Source organism: Rhipicephalus microplus, chromosome 3, assembly GCF_043290135.1.
Source record: "Rhipicephalus microplus isolate Deutch F79 chromosome 3, USDA_Rmic, whole genome shotgun sequence".
NCBI lineage: Eukaryota > Metazoa > Arthropoda > Arachnida > Ixodida > Ixodidae > Rhipicephalus > Rhipicephalus microplus.
The window spans coordinates 255776575-255799537 of NC_134702.1; the positions used below are offsets into that span (position 1 = coordinate 255776575).

At 43.1% G+C, this 22963-nt stretch overlaps 2 protein-coding genes across 2 annotated transcripts in view; one reads left to right on the forward strand and one right to left on the reverse strand.

Annotated features, from left to right (window-relative positions):
* Positions 1-22963, reverse strand: part of LOC142803193 (uncharacterized) — a 162019-nt gene that overhangs the window by 42571 nt on the left and 96485 nt on the right. The window lies entirely within an intron of this gene.
* Positions 185-21039, forward strand: LOC142804220 (uncharacterized). Its single transcript, XM_075890915.1, has 8 exons — positions 185-8966; positions 12362-12471; positions 12538-12735; positions 12800-12887; positions 15957-16172; positions 17739-17913; positions 18028-18101; positions 20718-21039. The coding sequence occupies exons 1-8, from the start codon at positions 8826-8828 to the stop codon at positions 20976-20978; spliced, it is 1263 nt and encodes a 420-aa protein (XP_075747030.1). The 5' UTR covers positions 185-8825; the 3' UTR covers positions 20979-21039.

Below are 22963 nucleotides of genomic sequence, written 5' to 3' on the forward strand. Positions count from 1 at the left end.
TGCCCAAGGGCTTCTTGACGGCTGGATGACGTCATCATCGAGCATTTTCTTCACTTGTCCCTGGATTGCTTCACGCTCTTTCGGCGCTACGCGGTATGGGTTCTGTCGTATTGGCCTTGCTGTCTCCTTCGTTATTAAGCGGTGCTTCATCAGTGGCGTTTGACCAACCCTTAAAAAACTCTTAAAAAAAAGTTCGTAAAAACCTAGTAACTGGAAGGAAAATGTTAGTAACAGCCACTGTTACTAACTCTCTGAGACAGTTACTAACCTTTTACAAACTTGAAAGCAACAGGCGTGTTGTTACTACCCAAACCGCCTAGTTACTAACTCGAGTTAGTAACAAAAAGCTACCTTGCTTATAACCCTTCACAGTGCTGCAAAAACACGCATTCACTCACTGAGTGAAAGATTTTAATAAATTTTGCCATTTATCCCCTCGTACCTTCTCAAACCCTTCCCGTATATTCACTTTTTTTTATCATAGGTTGAATGCATATAATTTATACGGCCAACATTTTTAGAGGAATTGATATTTGAGTCTAACTGCATGTCACCCGAAATTTTATGCTGTCGTGTTTATCTTTGTTCCTCTGGATACGACGCTCTTCTTCGGACCATGGGCCCCTGGGTTTGAACCCCACTATGCCCAGAAATTTGTTTTTTTTTTTCTTTTGAGCCAAAATAGCCTTAGATGATTTATCGAACTGAAAAGTTACCGTCAGCGTCCCGCGGCGTCGGGCAAAGCACAAGTGAAGCGAGAAATTATGTCGTGATGACGTCACTATTGATGTTACGTCATAAATCGCCAAAATATGTGACGCCGTTATGCCGTTATCACGTCCCGTTACAAAATAACGTCATCACACGACATTGTAGCTTGGTCAAAGGTAGATCTATCACGGATGATGTGCAAAACCATGCACGTTAGGTGCAGAAGCTTTCGGAGGGATCAATACGACGACGGAGATGAACAAGATGATGGCTTTCGTCTTCGACTCGTCTTACGTGAAAGCACATGAGACCCTATGAGTTTTTTTTTCTTCTTCTTCTCTGCATTTATCCACTTTTCTTTCCTCCAACACCTTGCTAGGGAACGCATGGTGGTGTATACGTCATTGCTAGGCGAGTTTATGCTGCAAACACTGCCTGCGCTGAACTCGCTACTGCGCCCTGTGCACATTTTCTCGTCCTTCGTTTAGTAAGGCGTTGTTTCACCATAATGAGCTTAATGAGGAGCCCGTGAATTACAAAAAAAATTGTGACGTGTTCACTTTCGCGCCACGATGTGTTTCACGAAGTGAAACAATGAAATCGTTTCGATTGATAAGTTGCTCTCTGAGAACCTTAATGTCGTAATTTCACTATTAAGAGTCTACTAAAAGAGAAAATTTTGATCACTGTTCCATTTTTAAATTTTGCGCCGCAAAGTCCACGTATATATTTTGTACTTTCGCGTGAATGATAAACGATATTCTCTTAAACTTGGTAAGTAATACCGATGGCCCCCTCAGTGGAGAATGTACTTCATTTTCACTGATTACGAACTACATAGGACTTCGTAGACGCGATCAAACTCTATCACGTCAAGGCGTTTGGTTCGGGAACTTCAGGTGTTTTCTCTTCGCACTTCCTTTTTGCGGGTCTTCTCGTGGCAAGCGCGCCGATTTTGGAAATTCACTAATGAGATAAAATTGTTGTTATCCTTAATGGCCCTTTAACGTATAAGCTATATGCTTCGTTCACGGCGGCTCATAACAGCGATAGGCAGGCGCAGCGGTTATCACTTTTGCTCTCGCAACCACCAGGTGCGTCGTCGCAGAGCCACAGCCATCGTCGCAGAGCGGCCGCGGTGGCAGAACGTTCGGTCAAATACAGGGGTCGTTTGCGCGCGGAACATTAGGGAGCACTGTATTCAAGGTGCGTAAGCGGGCACGCCACTTAAACTTTTTTCTTATTTCGCGGGCATCTGCAATAATCAGAGAACAGCAATACTTCAAGCACAATAAGTTAGAAACAGTCAAATGGGATGTTTCACAAACCGATCAACTACATCTTATTTAAAACTTTTTCGGCCAGCTTCATTGCCTCAAAAGCTGATACATAATTCTTGCCTAATTAATCAGTGTTAAATGAAGCAACGAAATAGCGCAATATTCTCCATGCAATAACCACAAGCATTATTTTGGTTGTATTGTGATAGTCTGTATGCAATTTTTTGTTACTTTTTCTGGCTAAATTTAGCTTGGGCATGTATGCAATTATGAAACTGCATTCACTGTGCATCTTATATTTCTGCTTCAAGTTCTGAAATAACAGTTGACTAGTATTGCAGTCCTCACTTAAAGCAAGTTTACTTTACATTAGTTTTGTTGTAGCTGGCATGACACTTTATGAAAACGTTCATGTCCACAATGTGATATAATGCTTCTTGAAATTTTCTATGAGAGGACTACAAAATGTTTATAGATAGAAATAATGAACGTGGTGAACTGATTATGAATGTACAACATTAAACCCTGGCACTCATATCAAAATGTCTTCTGCCTAAATTTTTCCTCCAGTTGGATATGTATCAAACTGTGGCAAGTAATGTGTAGGTAGTATATAACAAATAAACATGATTTTAAATTAATAAGTTTATTGTCATTGCAAGCATTTTGCGTACAGTGAGGAAGGAAGGAAGCAACCAAAGGTAGAAGGCAGGGAGGTTAACCAGAAAGACATCAGGTAAGCTACCTTACACTGGGGAATTAGGGAAGGGGACAAGAAAGATGAGAAAGAGAGAAGAAAAAGAAAAAGGAAAAGACAGACAGTCAATTCACTGTGGCGTGTAGAACTCTACCGCAAGTCAGAGGCATTCACACAAACTCGTAGTCCTCAAAAAACATAAGAGGGCTTTCACTGTCTTGTGGGCTGTCGAGGGATGTGGACGGTGCTGTATTAGCACCTGCACAGAAAGAGGCCGATCATTCAGTCGCCGCAATGCGTTGGCAAGTACTTGTCTCTCTGAGGTCAATCGAGAACAGCAGGTGTTCAATATTTTCATCAGTGTTGCAAACATCGCATGCTGCACTATCAGTCATTCCGATTAACGTGGTACAAGCTTTCGTGAAAGCAAGTCCCAGTCAAAAACGATAGAGAAGCGAAGTGTCACGTCGATGTAGGCCGGGTGCAGGTCAGAGTTGTAGTGAAGGGTCATGTTCATGTAGTCTGGTACGTCGTATGCTTGGTGTGTTCCACTCAGTCAATGTGAGACTGCGAGCCAGTTGGCGAATTTGCCTCGCAGCGTCCGCTCTTGAAAGCGGAATCAAAACACTGTTTACTTCCTGATCTGATGTGTGAGCAGCATGATCTGCAGAATCATTTCCATTGCTGCCACAATGCCCAGGTAACCACTGAAAGTCGATGTCGTGGCCTTTTTGTATTAAGAGGTGCTGAAGTTTCACGGTTCGATAAGTCAACTGCCCGTGGCATCCGCGTCGGTGAACTGATGGCACGCACTGTAACGCTGGTTTTGAGTCAGAAAACACGGCCCATTTACTTGGTCTTTCTTCAAAATTGACGAGTTCTAGTGCACTGCGCAAAGCCTCGAGTTCTGCCGCCGTGAACATCGTCGCATGCGAAGTCTTAAAACGCAGAGTTACCTCTTGTAATGGTATAACCACTGCTCCACATGAACTAGACGATGTAGACGTGCCATCTCTGTAGATGTGCACGTGGTTACTGCAGGTCTGGTCCAGTACTAATAGACTCAGTTGTTTTAGGGCATGTGTCGGTAGGTCAGATTTTCTCCGCATTCCTGGGCTCATTAAGTAAACTCGTGGCCGACTCAAGCCCCAAGGAGGAAGCAGTGGCTTTGATGCAGGTGCATACGCCTCAGTAAATGATGAGCATTGCTTGCAGACAGTGGCACCGTATGTCGTGCGGGGCCTTTCAGCAGCGAGGCTCCCCGGGTGGTGGGAAGGGGTCCTGGTATAATGCCTGTGGTGCATACGCGTTGTCTCGGTAATATTATGTGTCTTGATTTAGTGATCTCGGGCAATGACAATGGTTTCAGCTGTTGAAACACTGCAGGGTAATCCAAGGCATATCTTGAGTGCTTGGGCTTGAATGCTCTGAATTTTATGCAGGTTAGTCTTGCCTGTGTTAGATATTGTAATTAAACTCTACCATAAGAATCCGATAAACTGCACCCTGTACAGTTGTAGCATGGACGGTACGGGCACTCCCCATTTCTCTTCTGCAAGGAATTTGAACATGTGAATGTTGCGATCAACTGCTTCTTCACATAGTTCGCGTTCGGAGTCCACAACAGGTTTCTGTCTATTATGACTCCTAAGAATCTGTGGCTTCTGCTGAACGATATGTGTTCTCCGTTAATCGAGATGCTGTAAGCAGGCATCGGTTTCCGCGTGAATGCTACCACTGCACATTTTCCGCAGGACACCTCGAGACCTTGTTTACGAACGTAGCATGACGTCGTTGTGGCAGTTTTCTGAAGGCAGTCTCGAAGCTGTAGCCTTGTCACACCTGATGAAGTCAGCGTAGATAGAAAATTCTTCAGTGGTTGGTAGGTGCTCGACTAGTCCACTGAGGGTTATATTGCGAAGTGTAAGGCTTAGCACTCCTCCTTGAGGGACTCCTCGGCTACTGCAATACTCAGGTGTTGGGCCATTCACCATCGTCACGTAGAATGATCTCAGCTGTAAGTAGCTGTACACCCACACATATACCTTTCCACCAAGACCTACTGTTTCCAAAGCACTAAGGATGGCTTCATGGGCGACATTGTCTTAAGCTCCCTTAACGTCTAGAAACAGGGCAGCACACAGTTTCTTAGAGGCTTTCTGGTGTTCAACATATGTCACCAGATTAACAACATTGTCAATTGATGAATGGCCGTGCCTGAATCCAGTCATGGATACTAGATAAATTTCATAGTGCTCTAAATACCACTTCATTTGTGTTAAAGTAATTCTTTCCACTGTTGTTCCCACACAACTGATAAGCACAATATGACGGTATGAGGCAATATCCACGAGATTCACCAGCTTTGAGAAGCGGAATGAGGCGACTTGACTTCCATGCTTGGTAAACCATACCAGTCTGCCAGGAGTCATCGTATAGGCATAAGAGTGCCTTCCGAGATTCGTCTCCAAGGTTACAAAGGGTACACAATGCAGTCAGGTCCGGGTGCTGAAGAACGTCTGCACAGTGCCAGTGCCACTTCTACCTCATCCATAGAAAGTGGGCATTCTATGCGGGGATCACGTGAGAGAAGCGGGTTGTCGAGTATTGCTATTCTTGTTTTCATGAAATTGGACTTGACGGCGATTCTTCGACAGAAGGATTCTGCGAGGTCAATCTATCTACATTGTAGGTGAAGTGCCAGAGATGTGAATGGGTCTCGCTGACCAAAGGTTGTGCTAAGAGCCCGGACAGTTCTCCATATCAGAAATAGGGGCTTTTCACGGATCCGACGACTCGCAGAAGGATGCCCAACGTCACCAAGCCAGTTTATTCATGTGCCGTCGTATTTTCTTTTGAGTGCATCTAGTTAGCCTACGATAGAGGCGAAAATGCTGTAGGCCCGTGTGCTCAGATTTGCGTGCACCTTAAAGAACCCCAGGTGGTCAAAATTTCTAGAGTCCTCCACTACCGCGTCTCTCATAATCATATGGTGGTTTTGGGTCGTTAAACGCCACATATATATCAAATCGTCTAGCCAGCCTCTAATCATCCATGCACTTTGTCCGTATGTATCTACGTTCTGCACGACGATGTATTGCATGTAGTTTCTCAAGCTTTTGAGCTTGCATACGATGAGTGTTGCGAGTTCAACCAGTCAGCATTACTTCAGGCCTTAACACAAGTCGAGAATCAAAGTAGAGGTCGAGAATCTGTGATGATGCAAGGTTTGTCGGTTTGACAAGTTTCTGTTCTGATGTTTTCTCGACGACATAGCACCAACGATGTCTGTCAAACATTGTATTCCCGAGCACATTCACAAGACAAAACACATCTCCACAATATATGTACAGCTCTGAGATCTGTCCAAAACTAGGTAGTATGGCTTTCTGCAGAATGACCACATCTTTGACTTTGTACGTTATCTGATCGACAGTCACAGAATTAACTTTCCACACAGGAACGCCGGGTGAGAAAACTTCAGCCATGCAAGGGGGCAAATCTTTCTCTTTTAAAGGCCTGGCTTTAGTTGTCTGAATAGAGTTGTGAAACTCTGAATTACAGAGTTCATAGCTCTGTAATAACTGGTGTCGCCCCGCAATTGTCTTACAAATATTCCTGAAATTTTGGTTACGCACAGCAATGGATTTGAGATACTGATGTTTGGCCTCATAGCGCATACACCAGTATTGCTTCAGTGGGCCAAGTTCATTGATTAGTCTTGGATAATGCACCAGGAAATGAAGTTTCGGAATTACGTGGCCAGGGTACAGAATCTCAAAAGAAGATGAAAAGTAACGAATGTCATCCTGCAGACATGCAAGGTGGTCATGTGGAAGGCTGTCAGCAAATATGAGGTCAACAATCCTTTTGAAAAGCAAGTACACTTCCCAGTGCTCGTTGAGTTCCGGAACAATGTCTCCAATCATAAGGGACAAAAACCTAAACAGGCACCACTTCTGCGATGCAGTGCCCTTATATGGAGTTTTCGAAGTAAGAAAGTGTTTTTCGACAGCTTGTGGTTTGTTTTTCTTGTCATGTGCACCAAAACTGAATGCTGTGATGCAATCTAGGTCTGAATATCTAATAACATTGGTACTGATGAGGCCTTGCAAAACATGCTTTAAAACGTGAGGTATGCTTCCCTCAAGCACATCGTGCATCAGGTCCGGCGGTAGCTGCAGTGTTGCATCAAAGTACCAAATGTTTAAAAGGGGCGATTCACCTTTCACACCATAAAGTGCAGTGCTTAGTGGCTGGTTCACCCTAGCACCTTCAATGTGAGTTTCATGCAAACTCTTGTTTCGAATTCGCACATCCATTTCATGGAATACAGAGCTAAAAGTTGCATATGGTGCAGTGCAAAACCTGCACGGGCGCCCTCTGTTAAAACAACAGGTAAATCCACCCAGCCTATTCATAGAAAGGTTGTCGCCACTAAATGCAACGAGAATTGCTCTGACTTTAGCAGTAGCTGAATTTATGTGCACTGTAAAGCCGGTTGCTTCCAATCTCACAATGTCTGAAACAACAGGTTCCAAGATTGCCTTCATGCCATGCTTGTCAACAAGCCTGTATGGCGCAACAAGAGCTACATGTATGGAGCGTAGCTGTGACCTGTGACGAGCATGTAGGTTGAGCACACTAAAGTACACAACAATTACTTTATGAATGCCTCGTTTTGACCCCAAGGGGTTCACAATCTCGAGCTCATCGCTGTAAAGAACAAGAAACAGAGTGTATTGTGCCCCGTTCTCCAGAAGTGCCGACAGTTTTTCCTTGAAGAATACACCATCAAAAAAACTTCGGAGAACTGGTGATGGCTGCCCAATTGTGAAGCTTTGGTCTAAACGTTCACGAAAAGTCTCGGACAACATCAGGTTTTGGAGGACACGAGGTATAGGCACATACTGAAATGTCTCGCCAACAGCAAGAATGTGCTCCTCGGGTTTGACATAAGGAAGATGTTCCTTTGCGAAATTTTCCCGGAGTGACTTCGTGCTGGCACTTTGGAACACATCTTCCAGAAAGTCACAAGCAAGCAACTTTTGCACATCTTCTCCAGCAGAATCTAAGGGGATGTTTTGTTGTATTTGAGAAGCAAATGCCTTCATTATGTCAAAAAAGGTGTCCTTGAAATCGGCAAAAATGCTCTCTGTTATAGAGTGCGGCAGCTTGTGCACTTCAGCTACGCGAAAAAAAAGTAAACACATCTGCTTCTTGACTTTTAGTGTGAAGTCGTGAATAGAGCTAGAAGAACCGTGTGCAGTCACAGTGCAGGTACTTTCTTGTCCGTTGCTCGTATCTTCGGCAAATGAGCTCGAAGAAGGCAATTCTGCGTCGTCGAAAGCAGTGACATCTGTTGTAGCATCCAGCCGCGGTGTAACACTTCCTGCAGCGTTCCCCTGTTGAGGCTCGTCGAGCTCCACGTAGCTTCTATGGCAGCGGTAAATGTGTCTCCGGTACGATTCGAACTCGTGATATGTCTTTGCACACCCTTGCACACCACACATGACAGAAAAATCCGCATCGTGGCGATGATCTCTGATGTGCCATATGACCTTGCAAAACTTTGCCGACGAAAACGGGCACCGTGGGCACGTATGCATGGCGTGAATTTGTTTCACTCACACAAACTACGGCGATTCATTCCCGCAGAACAATCTGCGCGCACTGGGCCCGAAACTAGAGGAGCACAGCACAATAAAACGTCAGCCACGGCAACTAGCTTGAGCATACCATCACAGCAACAGCAACATTCCAAGACAAATACGATGATGAAGGAGATCGGCTCTACTAAGGAATTACTAAAAAATATGTGCTAATTTTATGTTGCGCTGCCTTCATTTCTTTTAAAGGCACATGCAGTTGGCGTAACTAAACTCTTCAACGTCAGAAATATCTTTTTATTATCAAATAAAAAAAAACTGCAGGTAGCGCGCACTACTACCTCTGAAGCCTTTCTAGAACTAGAGTAAAGAGGTAAAAGAACGAGGTGTTTATTTCTCCATCGCTGTGTGCCACTGTAGTACAAGCCAAGACAAGCACGTAAGCCGTTCGCCTCTTTCGCGCCTTGCTGAACTTGCCGTAGGACTGCTTCTCCGTTTGTGTGCTTTTTTCTTTTTGCTGCCGTGAAAATGTCGACACCGATTCAATGCTTGGTGTCATGGAAGGAGCGCAAGAAGATTATCTCCATTAACGGACACACCATGGAAGATGTCTTGGCTGCCGTGAAGGCTACAGATTTTGGAGATGTCGCGTCAACCGGCAGAATAGAGGTACGTTCTGGAAGTGCCTTTTGTTTTCTTCGCTCATACATTGCTCATACATGGCATTGCTGAGTAACCCAGGGGACCCATCTGCAATAGCGCGCGAATAGGAGAACAATACATGGCATTGCTGAGTAACCCAGGGGACCCATCTGCAATAGCGCGCGAATAGGAGAACAAAGAAGGAAAGTGTGTCCCAACTTGGGAGGCAGTCTTTTTTTTTTTACTTGAGGAGCTGCAATATTTTTGTCGTATATAGTGTACCTTTGTTAAGCACTTAATGAAAGCATAAATGTGGCGGTCGTGTTTCAGCACCGGTGCTCGTTCACGCAAGTAATTAGCACTGGCCTTATGTGCGTAAAGATAAACACCAAGGTAAAATACATAGTGTGTCACGTGTGATGTGTCAATTCGAAGGAAGTGGTGACGTAAACCAAATGAAAAAAATCGGATGCCTTTATTTGAATAGAACCTAAGTGTTTCATTTGTGTGAGCACCAGAAGCCACTCCAACAGTTCAGTCAGGGATAGTAGGTTGTGGTATGCTGGCCTTGTCAGTGCACAAATGGCTAAAGGGATTTGGATGAACCAATGCCACCAAGAAACGTGATAATGGGAAGCATGAATGTAGGGTGTAGTTGTAGCTTCTGTATTAGCTGCTGTGGCCACACTGTTACTGTGCACTTAATAAAGTGCTAAGCCCCTGGCTGTATTTACTTCCACTAAAATGACGTCCCTTTTCCGTTTTGTAATGCAGCTGTAACGACAAGAAATAATGCCAGCCTTTTTGCTACTATGTTATCTATGTTACATTGGAGAAAGGGTCACTTTTGGCACAGTGAAAAATGCCAAAATGTTACTGTTACTGCGAAATGTTATGATGAATACCTTGCAACACTAGAGAATGCAAAGCATAAAATAAACTGAAATTTCATTGAATATAATAGGCTGCTCACAAGAAATGATCCTGCAGAGTATCAGCCATGCTTGCATCAAAGTAGTTATTGGCAGTAAAATCATAAGACGAAGAAAAGAAAACATGAGGACGAGTGCTGACAACGTATGGCAAAATTGCTGCTCCCGACACAAGTGTTTAATTAATTTGCATCTTCTCGAAGCCACCTATTCATTCACCACTCAGCCTGTCCCACATACATTTTGCCCACGGTGCAAGAATACTTCAGGTGAACGAACGTTGCGAAGCGAGCGCTTGGCGGGGAGGTACCGATTATGTTCTCGTTTGCGGCATGCCGATAGATGGCTCGACAGACTGAGGACCATGGCGGGCTGTTGGCAAAATCCGCAAAGCACATCCAGCACGTGGGCGGTGGGTCCCAATCTGAGAAAACTGGCCTATCGCACGATATCAACCACGCGACACCCATAGAGCGGCACCACTGAAAAGGGGGGTGATAAGGGAACGGGGTTGATGGCGGCGCGAAGTTGTTGTGGCGACAATAAATGAGCGCCGTTACTTTCTTACGTCACGGGGTTTTCCTACACCCAGATGGGGGGGGGGGGAGAGAAGCCGGGGCAAAATTTGTAGCGCCATCTCTCGGGCCTCTTGCGAACCAGAACATTATCAGGCAGCGAATAGTCCCGGCGTTCACTCACCTAGAATATTCTTGCACCGTGATCTTGCCGCATCAGCATTGAATTTCTTAGATGCTGCCTGTAGCACACATGGTCTTTTTCTTGAAACAAGTGGCACTGCCTCTTACCTTTTGTTCAGGAAGTGATGTATAACCAGCTTCAAGGGTGCTGAAAAACACCATGTGAGCACTAGTGTGTCCAGCTGTCATTTTTATTTGATGCGACACACTATGGAAAGAAGGAATGACAGTAGTATTACTAATTCTGCATCATGCTCATGCACCACCATCAGTAGAACTTCAAGCAGCGACACGAGCAGATGACATGCAAAACCAGCAGTAATTAGTCTCAATTTAGCTTGGAAAGCTGGGCCACACCCTGTGTGTGCAGGAACGAAATACTGCATTCCACATGGCAGATGGTTCACTAGCTCCTTTTGCTCTCAAAAGGGCAACAAGCTCTATGAGAGGGTGAATACTCCTAGCTAACACAGCTGGTGAAGAAGTGCATAACAAGGTCAAGAAATCTTATGCTACTTTTTGACAAAAGATCATTTGTTAGTGTGAACAAATTCCGAGCGATTTCGAATGTTCTGATGATGCTTTGTGCTTCTTAATGCTTCCCCATTGTAGACGTAAATATCGCTAGAAGATCGACCACATTCCGAACATGTGAACCACTTATAAACCAACCGATTCTCCAGAAAGTCACCGAGAACTGGTGCCGAGCCTGAGTCAATACATGTGTTTTTGGCACATTATAGGCACTGCCAGCTGTATAAAAAGCACAGATGGAAATCAAGCAACTGGAAACAAGCAATGAAACTCCAGCCTTCCATGCTGGCCTCCTCGTGCGCCCCTCGCATTTCTTCATCTTTCAATGTTTCTCTGTCTCCTCTTCACAAACATTGCACTTGTCGTTCCTGAAAGCCTCATTCATAGCAGAGCCTGTTGCTCTTTGAGTTCACTTATTTGAAGAAGAAAAAAAGTATCGAACTGTCCATCATTCAAAATTCATTATACCACACTCGCACACACAAGACGCAGCCCTGCTTTTCGAGACTGACTACTGCTGGTTTTCTGCATCATCTGCTCATGTCGTACTGAAGTTCATCTGACAAGCTGCAGTCAGTCCCGACATCCATAGGGTGTAGTGTCGAATCAAGGAGGCTGGCAGACGTGCTACTGCTCACATGTGCTCTCAGTGCCCACGAAACAGGTGGTACGTGTTGCCTAGTGAACAAAAAGAGAAGAGGATGTGCTGCTTGTTCCAAAAACACACAAAGTCTGCCACATGCATCGTCTATAAAATTCGATGTTCATAATGAATTACATACAGCGCGATATGGACTTTTTTATGCAAAACCAACTAGCCCAAAGCTTCACTCGATGTTCATGCAGCAAGATGTATGTGGGATTTGCTATTCAGTTGACATTCAGCGCCTATCCTCATGTTTTTTTTTTTTTTCTTCGTCCTGTGTTTGCGCTGTTAATTTATCTGATACAGTTGATATTCAGCGTCTATCCTCATGTTTTCTTTCTTCGTCCTGTGGTTGCGCTGTTAATTTATCTCGTACACGCGCCAACTAGCCTGTCTTTTGCCACTTGAAAGTAAAACTGGTATGTGTAAATAAACATGACAGGGACATGGAAAGAATGAACAAGAACAGTTTGCCACTTGTTCACTTCATGCATACAAATTGCACCTGTGTGGCTAGCATAGTAATGTCTTTGAAATAATACTGACAGCTGAAAGTTTTATTATTTGTTGCCCACGGTAATTGTGTTTGTATAAGCATTAAATTTCTTTCAGGTTTACAATGCACAATTTGAAGCTTATGTCGACCCTCCAGGGAACCATGTCTTTTGTGATGGGAGCAAAATTAGAATAATCACTGATGAGGCCATGCCTCATGCTTGCAGGTGAGTAGCTCAACTTCGAATTGTTGCACCAAACTGAAAGCCTGCTGATTTTTATCCTGTTTTCAGCACAAATGAACTGCTTGTGGTTTCTCCCGAGTTGGAGCCATCAACTACTCAACCTTTTCACGGAAGTGATTATAGACTGCCACCCCTTCCCTTAGACCTAAAAGTTGCCATTGGCAATACAGAACTCGGAAAAGTTTCGAGTCGGACAAAATCAAGGATTGTGTCTTGGTTAAGCCACCATTTGATGAACTTCACTGTGTAAGTGCCTCCGTACTCTCCTGTATATTATTGAATACCGGCTGAACATTTGTTGCTTTCATAGATACCCAGGAAGGCGGCTCTATGAGGCTGCTTCAAAGGCACTCGTTGTTGAATACCCTGTCCTTAGAGACACAATTGGTACTGGTTGGGTAAGTGAAATTTTTTACGATTTGGACATATCGCAATATCCACAGAAAATGTTTGGCAGATTATGATAATGCTATCAGTTGGAAAGAAAAAGGGACTGGAAAAGAAAACGGTGAAACATATAAGATTGTTTGAATAACTATATTCTTTGCATTCTCGAGACATCATATCGGACCGGCACGGTGATATTAAAATTGTATATTGTGTGTGCTGCATGCTAATTAGTAACAATCTGGTGTCACGCGGAATGCACTATTTTACGTGCAATTTTCGAACCTGGCTTGTGGCATGTTTTGTCACTTCTAGAACTAAGGAGTAGCTGGTGCCTCATTTGTGCACCAACATCTGCTTTCATGGCAATAAAAAAAAAAAGCAAAATGTATGTGAATGGGAAAACTAGGAATAAAGAACGAAAACAAACATTTGAGAGCTACAAGGCTAAACATAGAATGTAGCACAAGCAAGTAACAAGTCCTTTTATCTGAGGGCGGAGGGGGGGTGAAGGAGCACAAGTGCACATTAGAATCGGGGTTTGCACTATTTTTTTTTTTTTCATGTAAATGTTGTGTGCGTTGGAGTTGGGTAAGTCGGTAAGCTAATGTATGGGTCATTGTATGGGTCATTCAACGCCAACTTGTACGAGCCTTGGCGCTCAACCATCTGCGATATCAACAATGGACCATCCATATAAAGCAAGAAGTGGCCCGCCGAAATATTTTTGGGTGAAAAAAGGTCCTCAGGATCAATAAACAAAGTTCTTCACTGACTGACTGGGAGCAGCAAGCCACACATGAAGTTTTTTCGGAAAGCTTGAAACTTTAGCTTGTAACACGCGTAGTGAAAAAATCTGGTCTTTCCAAATTAAGTTAGGACAAAATTTTTCCTATAGAATGATGGTAGGCTTTTTACTAAAAATAGGTTTAACAAACTTTTATGTTTGCATGGGTTTTTATGTTACCTTAAATATGGACACAATTTTTAATGTTTGGGATTTTTTTACAAACAGACTACATTTAGTGATATGCAATATTTTGTATTGTTTGAGTGTCAGAAACTTTTACTGTCACACAAAAAATAGTTTGAGACACATATACTGTCAAATGGCTTGCAAAGCTGGCGACAAAGTTGCATAAAAGGTAATTTTTGCTCTAGTTTAGTCGTAAATTTTACACTGAGGTTGTTCTAGTAAAATTATGCTAAATAGCATATTTACTAGCAACATCAATTATCTATTCGTGGAGACAGTTTTATCAAATTACTTTTTGTTTTAAGAAAGTTAAATATTTGTGAAGTGTACTACTGGTTCTTGCACGTGTTCTGTCATCGAAGAAATGCGTCTAGCAGTAAGTAAAACATACGTTGGCTCAAGTTCTGCAGCGGAACATCTAGACTACATAATCGCATAATCATCGTTGCATTGTTGTCTGTGCTTACTGTAATGTTTTATATTGAGTATTAGCCTTGGTCAGTGAGAAATGCGAGCCCTACTGGAGTGTGTTTAACCTCGTACGGCTTCCATTGATGGCCCGCATTGTCTGATTACATAAGGGGTAATTAACACTCATGTGTGTGATACTTTGTTACCTACACATTTAATTAAATGTGGGAAAAGAAAAAGATATTTGTTGCTTGAATATACCAGATAAGTTGCACTTATGAACACACACAATCCTATAAAAGTGATGATGTTTGACCAGTGCCATAGGTTGGTGCAAAATTATGTGTCCTTGATATAGCAACATATATTTTTATGAACCGTAGTGTTCTTCCCACTTTTAAGTGTGAAGAACACTCTATTGTTGTGGTTGCAGATTGCAGCTTCATTTGCATCGGATGAAGGATCCTGCAGATGCTTAAAAGTTTTTTTTATAACTTGACACATGCCTAAATTAGGCTCAGGGCTCTTTAACGAGATATCATGCTTGCGATAGTTCTGCTTGCGAATGTTTCTGCTTGCGAATGTATCATGCTTGCGAATGTTTGCGATAGTTCTAGGAGCACCTGACAGCAGGCCTGCTGTGGCGAAGCATGAAGATACAGACGTGCGAGAGATAATTGAAGCTGATGCTATCTTTCGCAAAGGTGACACGTGCGTAAGTGCACCGTCAGTTGACCTGTTAGATCGGGAAAGTGGCTAGTGGATAGACTGGTGGCACCACTGTGCACGGATATATAGCTTGGCGTTTCCTGAAAATAAAAATTGTTGAAGCTAGCGCATTGTGTTGTCCACTCCCTCATGTCCCTGTCTCTTAGCGCTCAATATGTCGTCAAGTTCTATTTACCAGCAAGCCCAAAAAATGGCACTATCAAAATACAATACGCTTTGAAATATTTTAGATCACGTGCACACAAAATTTAAAAATGAAATTTTGAACTCAATTTTCTCCTCTATCAATACACCTATGATGGTGAAATAAATTACGCTATAGAACTCTGAGCACAATTTATCAATCTTAACAAATTCATTGTTTCTCTTTTGTGTCCCTTTAATGTGTTGCACCTAACATCATGTTTCTTTTTATCTCAAATATTTGTTTATGTAGCATGAACTTCAATGAGACCACTACGTAATCTCTATGTAAATAGTCTTCCAAAGTCCAATATGCTTATTTGCAGGACTCTTGGAAAGTATCCATCCAGTATAAATTCGGGTACATGCGAAGAACTCTCAGTACTCTGCCTGCTGTGCAGGAAGCCAAGGAGGTCTATGGAAAACGGAAACCTCAAGATAGTGCCATTGCTGCACAAACTAAACGGCAACGCCGCGTGGTAGCAATTTCTGTTTTTAAGTTCATTTCAATGTTTTACAAGTAACATTTGCATGGGGCTTAGCTCGCTAATAACAGTCTACGGCTTCATCATCGCTTGAGTAAGTGGAATGTTTTGGCACTAAAACGGCACTCCGCATGAGCTGTCTTTTTCTGCTTCAACAAGCCCCATTTTAAAAAAAATAAAAAATGTGGGGGGGGGGTTAATGACATAACTAGGTAGCAGCATGTTGCCTTAATTCCAGGAAGACTATGGTTGCCTTATACAAGTGTTCGTTCTACTTTTTTTTTTTACCCTGTTAGACAACAAGCATCCCATATGATGACCACGATGAAGGTGTTTTAGTGGGACACTTGGAATTCATGTCCAAAGAGATGTCGAAGCGTGCTCCGGACCTCCAGAAATTGAGCGAATCGATGAAGCAGACACGCTCTTCTAGGAGGTCGTGGATGAAAGATACAGTGCCTACAACAGCTGAGATACTTGAAAAGTATCCCGCTTTAGGAAATGTTGAGATGGTCAGTATCATGTGAATGCAGCATCTGCATTGCATGCTTTCACTTACGATATTTACCAGCTGTCTTTTTGAAACTTGAATAGGTTTTCAAAAGTAGCTTGTGAACAGGTTAGTGGGTCTTTAGCTGTACTACATTGAAGCAGGCATTGCTTGCACAACAGTGCTATGGTCAAGTTTTTAAGGAATTATTCATTCATTCTTTACTGACTTAAAGCCTCATTTTTATGTTAAATGCATGCAGGGAAGCAAGAGGCTGTCTGCTTAGCTATTTCGAGCATATTTCTGCTTCCCAGACCACTGGCTCCAAATCTGTTTTAAAATTTAAGTATGTTCACACTCTAACAAAGTTTACCAAAAAGCGTCCCGTGGATGGTTCGATACGATCATTATACAGTCCCAAATCCTTGACTACCAGGCTTATGAAAGCAGTAGAATACTAGCACGAAAACACATGGAGAAAAGAGTGGACGACACACTGCACTTCTCGCAACATAGTTTATTGCTGCAGCTGTAACATGCGCTTAAATACATGTAGGTGCAACTCCTCAAGTATATAATTAAAATTATGTTACACACCTTCGTGTTTTTTTAATTAGGTGTATGTTACGGCTGCAGCAATAAACTATGTTGTAACAAGTGCAGTGTGCCGTTCACTCTTCTTCTGTCCATGTGTTCTCGCGCTAGTATTCTACTGTCATGAATATCCAACAAGCCTAAGCCGCTACCAGTGTTATGAAAGCACTTGACACTAACTCCTGGCTTTTTTATTTATTTTTTGTTTGTTTGACAAAGCATTTTTAATTGATTTCATTTCAGTGGGCAAACACTGGCCGACATGTAAAATAATAACATGTTTATGCCACCATTCCACAATAGCAATAGCAAAACAGATTGCAGTAAATGACTTGTGCATTGAGACAACTTTGTCTGCTTAGTTTTATATATTTGCTTTTGCATTTATTTTTCTTTTTTTACTCATGATGGCTGTCAGCTACAACAGAAATTTTCGAGAATGTCTTATGATGTTGCCAAAAAAAAAATAATTTTGGGTAGCAGATGGCACATAGTGTTGATAATTTGAATCATCATCATCAGCCTGATTACGTCCACTGCAGGACAAAGGCCTGCAGTGGAGTCAATATTTGAGTCAATTTTTTTTTTCGTGCTCAAATTCAGACAAATCTGAAAATGCATCAAGGTATATTGGGCATTGTCCATTCGCATTCACTCTGACGTAAGCACTGAAATGATGCCATAAACTGCATTTGAATCATTTTTTTTTAGGTTAGTATCATTCTGACAACAACTACACCTGCAGAAGCAAATAAACTTGTTTTTGATAAAATAAGCCACTTCGCGATATAAAAATTTTTTAATGTGTTCAGCCAAAAAAAATTGGGACCTGCTCTGTAAATATCTAGATACACCCATGTGTGTTTTTGTTTTCTCTACGACGAATTGACTGCCAAGTGTCTTTTTGACCTTCATTTCATTTATATGTTAGCTGGAAACTTGTTGCCCAGATTTGTAATTGCAAATTAATTTAAATATACTTCTATGATTATAGCTTCATGAAGAATTTACAGCAATAACAAGCATCCAGATGGAAAAAAAGCTGTTGGAATTTTTCAACAACTTTGGACCCAGGATTCTGGAGCTACTGAAAACTCGCCATTCAACAAAGGACCTGGTGAAGGAGCTCGAGAAGGAGCTTGAAAAACTGGAAGGCAATAGCCGTAAATGTAAGTATGTAAAGTATGTTCAGTCATTCTAGGTTCTCTTTGTATTACTGTTGTGATATTGCTGTGTGATTGTGATATTATTGCTGTGATATTGCAATAACAATCCTTTTCCAGATCGATTTGCAGTTGCCTTAATAGAACTCCTCCCACTGCTGCTGAAAGAGAAGCCGAAATTTCTGAGGGGCCCTGTAAGTAACTTTACGTTTCATTTAGTAAAGTAAAGCATATTGAAAAGGAAACGGCACAATTTTTTTGCACAGAAACAATGGTAAAGTGAAAAATAAAAACTTTTGACATAAATTTCATTGCACCCTAAAAGTTTATATGTTAAGGAAAACCCTATTATAATAAACACTAAAGCGTGACATGACCTTTTGGAATGACCATGCCTGCTTCTTTAGAAATGAGCATTTCTTCTGCATCTGTTTGTCGCAGAGGGAATTGTCATTTCTAGATGAGCACGTGTGCTTATGCCAGAAGGTCATGTCGTGCTTTAGCGTTTCCGTTGATAAATTTTCTCTTAGTATATTGCAATGCATATTATCTTGATGTATTCGGGTCTCACCCGCAATGTTTGTTTACAAGACTCCACTCAGACCACGGCGTGGTGTGTTGGAAGCCTCACGATTGTGTTAGATGATTCCGTTATGATTGCGCGCCGGACGCCAATACAGTCGACGTCCGATTTCCCGGACCCTCAAGGGACCACGAAAACGTCCGCAAAAACGAATGCACGTGAAAATGCACCTTTTCTTGTAGGTATTTTTCGCTGACTGAGAGGGTAATGACCGGAGTACAAGATTTCCATTGCAATTCAGCCAATACATCGTTTAGGTGGCTCTGAAAATAGCCGTTTATTTATAAAAAAAATCTGACGTGGCCTGCGCTACCTCATAGGTCAGCACTTGGGCGCGAAGTAGTCGCCTATTTTCTTTTGCACGACGTTCCTCTTGCCCGCGATCATGTCTGCCTCAATTTCAGTCAACGTCATGTTGCTGCTGTACATTGATGATAGTGTCATCAGTGCTCACGTCAACTCCGAGCTCGTTGGCTGGGTAGGTGATGGCTCTTCGTTCACGGTGTCAGAGTCGTCGGAATCCTCCGTAACTTGACGAATGATTTCGTGATCGGTTAAGTCCGCACATAGCTCAAGGTCTTTGTCAGCGTCGGCGAAGCCCTCAAAGGTTATCCCAGCTGGAATCGACACGCCGGCAGGGCGCAGGACGAAGGAGCAGTTGGTGCCATCGCTGTAAATGGTGAATCCGCTAGACGAAAAGTGCAGCACGAAACGGCTAGGAACTCGATGGATGCTGGAGGTCGGGAAACGTGATCACTGAAGATAGCGCGCAGCAGCAAACGATCAACCGCAGGCACGACTGCAGAGCTGACAAAACAACACGTGAACGAACTCAGCGAGGTTTGGCTTGGCTAAGCCGCGGCTAGCAATAGATTGACACATGCGGTTTCGAGGTTACGGCAGCCGCGGCGCGGTGCGGGAGTTGGCAACGGTGCGAGTATGGCGGGTTCGAGGATATAAAAACAAACAAAATGGCGGCGTCAATGGTAACTTTCGGTCGGCGGTTAACAGTAAAAAGTACGGGAAATTGGATGCCAAAGGCTATAAGCGTCCGGAATTTCGGACTTTTTAATACATTGACTCTATGGGGAACTTGACGGTGCCGCAGATGAGTCCGGGAAATCGGGCATGTCCGGAATTTTGGGCGTCCGGGAAATCCGACGTCGACTGTAGTCTTGCTTCGTTGAGTGATTACGCGGCCACCATTGATAATGCTGGAATCTTTGATCGCACATGTATAAAAACAAGCACGCTTTACCACCTGTCAGAGGACCAATGGACATCGCTTTGTTCGCCACTAACAGTGCAATGTACAGATGGGCCACGTCTGCGTATAGCGCGTGAGCAGCCGGCCTTGCTTTGCGGCACGACACCTTGTGTGGTCATTGCGGGTTGTGATGTCGCGTGCACAGGAGCATGCACAGCTTTACAGACATGCGGGCCTGTTTTGCACAGGTGAGAATGGTGGAAAGTGTACCTGTTTAGCCAAAGATTCGCGATCCCTCAGGGCACTTTCGTCACATCTATTTCATAAAACAAAGGGCATTTTGATGGATATAGCGAGCCTGCACCAATGATGCAAGCTTTGTGGCTTTTTTGAGGCATGCGATTATATGTAGATATGATGATGCCAACAGCTGCGGAAAAAAAAAAGTCTAGACGGCCACAGAATCAAAACGATCACAAAGAGTGCGTTGTTTTGCAGCGTGTGTTATCAGTCGAAACGCGCCTCTTCTTATGCAATAGATATGACCAAAGTGCCTTGAGCGAGCGCGGATTTTTGGTTAAACAAGCACACCTGCCAACGTTGTCACCCGTGCAGAGCAGGCCTGCACGTTTGTAAGGCCGCGCATGCTCCTGTGCACGCGGCGTCACAACCTACAACGGCCGCAAGGTGTCTTGCCACAGAGCAACGCCGGCTGCTCGTGCACTATACGCAGACGTGACTGCGGCTGTACATTATTTGCAAAGTGTCTTTTCCTTTCGCGGCCACAAGTTCAGCGAAATAAAGATTTAATCTTCGGCAGCCCGACTGCTTGCTTCGTCCGGATCATGACTCTGTGACAATATATACGTTTCATGTGCAATGAAATTTGAGTCACGAGTCAACTCTCATTTGTGTTGTTTCTTTTATTATTCGTTGTCACCATTTGAAAAAAATTTGCTCTTTTCCATTTTTTAGCATTTTGATTCTGCTAATGGCTAATACTAATGTTTAACTTTACAGGACATCTACCCTGCTCTTTGTTTTGAGGGAACAAGTATCAGAGAGGCCGAAGAAATGACCGTAGTGTTTGAGGCATTCAACATTCATGTCGTCGATGTTATAGCCGGCATGACGGCTATCATGGAACTGTATTGGGTACTGGACATCATGTACTCGGAGAGTAACAAAAACACCTTAACGCTCCTCGAGTACTTTTGTGGACTACCAAGTGTGCCCAGAGCACCACTACTTTTAAGGACGATTTCGTCGATCAAGAGCTGATCTGACAGCAATGTGCAATAAGCAGAGCTTATATAATAAAGATTGAAGTGTGTGTATCAAATGCTGAAAGTTATGTATTTATGGCATGTTAGATGATGAAACTTGTGGTTTTCGTCATGTCTGCAGAAAGCCTTTCACCAACAACATGCACAAGAAATCTAGTTGTAGAGCCGCACTTCACCTATATTTGGGATCCTCTCATTATCTGAGGTTTCCTGCACTTTACCGTGCAACTAAAGCAGTCGGAGAGTGATTAGCGATTAGTATGTTACTGAAGTTTCTAAGTTCGTAATGTTTTTATCAAGTAGTGTGGGACGTGTTACGATTTGCACTTAGTAAGTGGTTAGGACCAATTACTAACTGGTTGCTAAGAGGGTAGTATTTGTTACAAACATGCTGCTTGCTTTATTTACTAAGAGGGTAGTATCTGTTACTAAGAGGCTGCTTGCTTCAGTTACTAAGAGGGTAGTATGTGTTACTAACATGCTGCTTGCTGCAGTTACTAAGAGGGTAGTATCTGTTACTAACAGACTTCTTGCTGCAGTTACTAAGAGGGTAGTATCTATTACTAAGATACTGCTTGCTTCAGTTACTAAGAGGGTACTATCTGTTACGAGCATGCTGCTTGCTGCAGTTACTAAGAAGGTAGTATTTGTTACTAACAGACTGCTTGCTGTAGTTACTAAAATAGTAGAACCTGTTACTAAGAGGGTAGTATCTGTTACTAAGGTACTGCTTTCTTCTGTTACTAAGAGGGTAGTATCTGTTACTAACATGCTGCTTGATTCAGTTACTAAGGGGGTAGTACTTGTTACTAACACGCTGCTTGCTTCAGTTACTAAGAGGGTAGTATATGTTACTAAGATGCTGCAACTTCTGTTACTAAGAGGGTAGCACCTGTTACTAAGATGGTAGTATCCGTTACTAACATACTTGCTTAGTAGCGGTTACTAAGCCTCTTGTTACTAACTCCAGTTACTAAGAGGGTAGTAACATATGTGACAAGCACTTAGTAAGTGAAACTTAGTAAGTATTACAACCCTTTTTTTAAGAGTGAAAAGTGGGTGAAAAGATAACTTGCCGTGGGCAGGATCCGAACGTGCGACCTTCGAATGGCGCGTTCGATGCTCTACCACTGAGCTACCACGACAGCTATCCCCCCAGCCACTTTATAGGGTTTATATGTGAATTTAAACATGGGAGTGTCAGTCAGCGCCACCAGTAGCCATGACGGCGAGCGTTGCACACTCCTTTGAGCCTGTTTGGCGTAACGTAGCACGTGAACTTGTTACGAGTGGGCAGCTGACTAATAGTCCCTCGTATACAACCTAAAGGCACTAAGTCTGCCAGTACGAGACCCTCGTAAATGAATTAAGGAAAGAAGTGTATACATAAGGGCTTGTTATCCGGGTTTTTACACATTATTAATGAGATTGGTCTAGAAATCGGTCCAAAAATAGGGCTTCATTCGCACAATGTGCATGATTTCTGGTTTTTGCCGGTGAGGTGTCAAGGGGCTGTCAAGAACGACCATGTAATTAACGTCCCTCAGGCGTTGTAAAACTGTGTAGGGGCTAAAATACCCCTTCAGCAATTGTTCAGACAGTCCCAGGCAGCGGCTCGGACTCCATACCCAGACTTTCTCATCGGGCCGGTAGACGACATGTCGGTGTCGCAGATTGTAACGTTGGGCGTCTTAATTTTGCTGCTGGGTGATTCGGACGAGTGCAAGCTGCCTCGCATCTTCTGCTCGTTGGGTAAAAATGCAGTGTCCAAATCGATGTCATTGCAGTCGTGCAGTAACATGGCGTCAAGCATCGTCGTCACTTCAAGGCTATGAAGGAGACGGAACGGCGTTCTTTGTGTAGTTTCTTGCTGCACTGTATCATAGGAGAACATGATGTACGGTAGACTGTCATCCCAGTTCTTGTCATCGACGTCATTTTACATACTCAACATGTCGGCAATAATCTTGTTGAGGCGTT